The sequence below is a fragment of the Arachis stenosperma genome, chromosome 4 (assembly GCF_014773155.1).
Source record: "Arachis stenosperma cultivar V10309 chromosome 4, arast.V10309.gnm1.PFL2, whole genome shotgun sequence".
Classification (NCBI taxonomy): domain Eukaryota; kingdom Viridiplantae; phylum Streptophyta; class Magnoliopsida; order Fabales; family Fabaceae; genus Arachis; species Arachis stenosperma.
This window is the reverse complement of record NC_080380.1, coordinates 69,167,737-69,173,360: the sequence shown is the minus strand read 5'-3', so window position 1 is coordinate 69,173,360 and position 5,624 is coordinate 69,167,737. Positions and strand designations below refer to the sequence as shown.

The 5,624-nt window shown below is 43.6% G+C and overlaps 1 protein-coding gene across 1 annotated transcript; it reads right to left on the bottom strand.

Moving 5' to 3' along the window:
* Nucleotides 1-4,832: 4,832 nt before the first annotated feature.
* Nucleotides 4,833-5,624, bottom strand: LOC130975061 (uncharacterized). The gene has a single exon (XM_057899894.1). It carries the CDS (start codon nt 5,622-5,624, stop codon nt 4,833-4,835), a length of 792 nt encoding a protein of 263 aa, XP_057755877.1.

Here is a 5,624-nt window from a genome sequence, read left to right as displayed (position 1 = left end):
TGGCTTGTGGGTGTTCTACGGATGTGAATTGGTGCTTTATTTTTAAGTCGGCTATCAACTTTCTAAAGTCCGTGTCTGTGAATTGAGTGCCATTGTCTGTGGTGATGGAGTAAGATACCCCAAACCTTGTGACAATGTTTCTATATAGGAATTTTCGACTTCTTTGAGCAATGGCATTAGCTAGAGGCTCTGCCTTAATCTATTTTGTGAAGTAATCCACCCCTACAATGAGGAACTTAGCTTGTCCCGATCCTTGGGGAAGGGGTCCGAGGAGGTCGAGTCCCCACTTTGCGAACGGCCAAGGTGATATTTACACTGATAAGCTCCTCTGGTAGCGCAATGTGGAAGTTAGCATGCTTTTGATGTAAATTTTTGACTTTATATTTGGGTTTCTGCTCTATTGTTGCCTCCAAAGGGTGCCCCTGGACTTTCGTGTGAGTCCTGGGGTTTCCCTTTTACTACTGTATCTGATACTTGATGTTTTGTTGTTATTGTCCGAGTTGTTTCCTTATTTGCCCGAGTTGTTTAGTAGTCACCCTATTTTTCTTTTTCTTACTGTAGGAATATTTGACCTATGTCTTCCCGCAAAAACATTGCTGAGATGTCTACTAAGATCCCGGACGGCATGTCTGACTGGCTAAATTCCATAGTTTTAATGTGTTACTATGGCTGACCCTAAGTACTGTGTGCGACTTAGGAGGTTCCATAGAATTTGTAGGGATATGGATGAGGAGAAGAATTATGAGTTGGTGTCGCCGGACCCTGAGGAGAGGGCTTGTTTTCCTTTCTTGTCTCCAAGGGAACATCCCTGACCTGATATGGTTAGGACCTTTTCATCCTCCGAGGTTGATGGATTTTGCAGTGTTTCTTGGATGAGGCTTCTATTTTTGCCTCCTGGTTTGGTGTTGGCTAGTTTTAAAAGTACATCAGCTCGGGCATTCTGTTCTCGAGATATATGTCGGACCTCATATCCCCCAAATTGTCCGAGCTGTTGGTGCTTACTTGTTTTGAAAATGCATCAGCTCGGGCATTCTGTTCCCGAGATATATGTCGGACCTCATATCCCCGAATTGTCCAAGCTGTTTTCTAGTTTTATCCAGGGTTCCCCAAATTACCCGAGGTATTTTTTCATGGTAGGATACTTAGCTTGGTTGCTCCCTTCTATTTGTGAGGTGACTACTTGTGAATCACTGGACACGTTAAGCTCCTACCTTCTTAGCCAGCCTTTAAACCAGCCAGTAGTGCCTCATATTTAGCTTGGTTGCTTAGCTCGATTTGGGTTCCCTGATCGCTTTCTATAATTACACCTGTTCCACTCCCGGTTTTATTTGAAGAGTCGTCTACGTAGAGATTCCATTTTGTGGGAGTTTCTGGGGTGTCAGTGTACTCTGTAATGAAATCAACCGGATACTGTGATTTGATGGCTGTCCGAGTTTTATGTCGAAGATCGAATTTGGATAACTTGACTACCCGCTGTAGGATTCTTCCTGCTAAGTCTGTTTTCTGTAAGATGCCTTCTATGGGCTGGTTGGTCCGAACACTGATAGTGTGAGCTTGAAAGTATGGGTGGAGTCGTCGAGAGGTGAGTATAAGGGCGTAGGCGAACTTTTTCTATCTTTTGATAGTTTAGTTCGGCCCCTTGTAGAGCTTTGCTGATGAAGTAGATGGGTTGTTGCCCACTTTCGTCTTCTCTGACTAGTGCTGAGGCTATTGCCGACTTTCCACTACGAGGTATAATATGAGTTCTTCACTTTTCCTTGGTCGGGTAAGAATGGGTGGTTGCCCCAAGAATTTTGAAATCTTGGAAGGCTTGTTTGCACCATGTTGTCTTATTCAAACCTCTCTCCTTCCTTAATATCTCTCTTTAAGGTGTCTTTTGCGAGATGATTTAGAGATCCCTCCTCCTGCAAATCCTCCATGAACATGTGTCTCAGGGGTGTGAGGTAGACGTTCAACTCGTCCGACCTCTTCGGTGTGGGGTGGATGTTCTACTTGTCCGTCCTCTTTGGTGTGAGGTGGACCTTCAACCCGTCCGACCTCTTCGGTGTGAGGTGGACCTTCAACTCATCCGGCCTCTTCGGCGTGAGGTAGACCATCAACTCGTCCGACTTCTTCGGTGGGGTGTGGACCTTCAACTCCTCTGATCTATTCGGTGTGAGGTGGACCTTCAACTCGTCTGACCTCTTCGGCGTGAGGTGGACCTTCGACTCATCCGACCTCTTTGGTGTGAGGTGGACCTTCAGCTCATCTGACCTCTTCGGTGTGAGGTGGACTTTCAGCTCGTCTGACCTCTTCGGTGTGAGGTGGACCTTCAACACATCCAACCTCTTTGGCGTGAGGTGGACCTTCAACTCGTCCGACCTCTTTGATGTTAGATGGACCTTCAACTCGTCCAACCTCTTTGGTGTGAGGTGGACCTTCAACTTTTCCGACCTCTTTGGTGTGAGGTGGACTTTCAACTCGTCCAACCTCTTCTGTGTGAGGTGGACCTTCAACTCGTCCGACCTCTTTTATTTTTGATTGGGCGAGGTGGTGGGATCTTCTCAGTATTGCATATTTCTCGGTAGATATCCACAAGAAAAACTCGAAGTGGTGGGTGTAATTGTGGTATTTTTTAGGCTTCTTTCCATGCTGATCTTCTTTTTTCTTGGACTCTTTATGCTTATCTCGGGAGGAGTAAAAGGATCCGGATTTTGAGGTTTCCCCTAGTTGAGAGTTTTCCTCCATGTTGATATACTTCTATTCTCGTTCTTGCACTTCATTTAGAGATGTGGGATATTTCTTTGATATGGAGTGACTAAAAGGTCCCTCTCACAGGCCATTGATGAGACCCATAATGGCTGCTTCAGTTGGTAGACTTTGTATATCCAAACATGCTTTGTTAAATCTTTCCACGTAGTTGCGAAGAATTTTCCGATCCCCTTGCTTGATCCCTAACAAACTTGGGGCGTGCTTGGTTTTGTCCTTTTAGATGGAGAATCTAGCAAGAAACTTTCCAGCTATGTCGTCAAACCTTGAGATGGACCTTGGAGGCAGGCTGTCGAACCACTTAATTGACATCTTGGTTAAGGTAGTTGGGAAGGCTTCGCATCGAATTGCATCCGAGGCATCGGTGAGATTCATTTTGCTTCTTGAATTTACTGAGATGATGACTTGGATCTGATGTGCCATCGTATGGGGTCATGTCGGGAGACTTGAAGTCCTTTGGGACCTTGGCTTTCATAATTTCTTTGGGGAATGGGTCTTAATCCTTGCGGGGGTTATCCTCGTGATTGGATCGAGTAGTCTTGGCTTTTAGATCTGCTTCAAGTTTTAAGAGTTTGTCTTCCAACTATTTACGTTGCCTAGTTTCCCTTCGAAGGTCCTTCTCGACTTCTCGTTGGTGCTCAGCCTCCTTTTTGAGTTGTTTGAGATGATTTTGTTGAGCTTGAAGTGCCTCTAGGATTTGTGTGTTTGGTGAATTCTTGTCTCCATCTGGTTGAGATGTTTTTTTTGGTGTAGTGTCTGTGTCCTTCTGCGGTGTTCTATTTTCTAGATCTGAGTTGTGGTCATTGTCAAGGTTATTCGCCATGATGATGGGATGACTTCCAGGATCCTCGGCAACGGTGCCAATGATCTGAGGGTTACCTAAAATTGTAGGTCGATCTCGAACGAGATCTTCTGTATTGGTCGGAGCTGTTGTGTCCGACTTGATGATGGTGGCCAGAGCCGCCGTGTCCGACTTGTTGGACTTGGTGGTGGTGCCGATCCTTCGTCACCGAAGGGTGGTGGTACCTGCAAGGAACTTCGATGCTTAAGTTAGCAAGGGTATTAAGCAGGTTTTTAGTAGAATCAGAGTATGAGTTATACCTGGGTGCTTTAGTGTATTTATAATAGTATGTAGTGACCTTTCTGGAGATAAGATAGTTATCTTATCTTATCTTTGAGTGAAGTCATCTTATCTTTAAGGGGAATCGCCTTTATCTTTCTAGTCTTTGGCTGCCTTTAGATTGGGCTGTGTTCCTTCGTTTTGGGCCTGCTTTGGGCTCCTCTGGCGATTTTGCCAACCTCTTTGAGAAGAGGTCGGTAATGGGCCAACCTTCTAAGAGGTCGCTCATGGGCCAACCTTCTAAGAGGTTGGCCAACCCATTCCTTTATAGCTCAAACGGATGCATGAACAATACCTAAACAGAATGAACGAGTATATATCCCAAAATGGTTCTATGATCAATCATGCTTGAAAAGTTATTTTAAAGTGCCTTTAGGCACACCAAACTTAGAAATCAAACATATGCTCCAAAATGATGTTTGCAGTTATTGAATATACTCATGAGAGCTCAAATTTACGCTAGAAGAACCATTAATTATTGAGATTAAAACAAAAACAAGAATATTAAATCATGGGCTGCCTCCCATGGAGCGCTCTTTTATTGTCACTAGCTTGACATTGGTTCCTTGATAGGGTGGCTAATGATTATGGTGCCTTAGTTTGTCTCCTCTCACTGAAAACTTTCTTCCTGTACTTTGATGGTCAATCTCTATGTGCTCCAATGAGAGTATCTTATTGACAATATAGTAATCATCAGTTTGTGGGTCTGTCTCCAACTGTTGATATATCAGTTTCACTTTGTCTCCTTCTGAAAATCCTTTAGTTGGGATTTTTTTTTGTTTTTCCACCCTTTTAGAACCCTTTTCTTGTTCTTCTTTCCTTTCTTTGGTAACCCTTCTATCTTGACAGCAGGTTGTATGTCAGGGTCTGCCTTCATAGTGATCAACTCCTCACTCTCTTCATGCCTTCTCTTCTCATTCTTTGCATCTTCGTTCCCCTTTTGTTCTTCTCCACTACTTGTCTTTTACCTTGGGGGTAAGCTGATGAGTCCTTCATTGGGTTTTTCTTTCCAATGCAAGTCTTCTTCTTCAACCCTCATGCAGCTTTTCTCTTCAATAGTATGCTGTATTTCCTGAAAGACATTTAGAGTGATCTTCTCATCATGTACCCTAAAAGTCATTTCTCCTTGTTCAACATCAATGATGGCCCTTGCTATGGCTAAGAAAGGTCTTCCCAGTATAATAGAATCACTCCCCTCTTCACCTAGGTCCAGGATTACAAAATCTGTTGAAAATATGAATTTCCCTACTCTGACCAAGAGATTTTCAATCACACCCTTGGGAATTACCAGTGATCTATCCACTAGTTCTAATGACATCTGTGTAGGCTTCATTTCTTCTATAAATAGCCTTCTCATCATGGATAAAGGCATCAGGTTGATACTAGATCCTAAATCACACAGTGCCTTATCAATGGATATGTTACCAATGGTACAAGGCAAAAAGAAACTCCCAAGAACTTTGAGTTTTGGTGGAAGGCCTTCTTGGATCAATGCACTGCATTCTTGTGTCAATATCACTGTCTCTTTTTCATTCCAGCTTCTCTTTTTGCTGATAAGCTCCTTTAGGAATTTTGCATATAGAGGCATTTGCTTCAATGCTTCAGCAAGTGGAATATTGATTTCCAGCTTCTTGAAAACTTCTAGGAATTTGGGAAACTGTTGGTCCTTGATCTCCTTCTGAAATCTTTGAGGATATGGCAAAGGAGGTGTGTAAGGCTTCTCCACCTTCCTCTGTTCTTGTGATTGCTCCTCCAT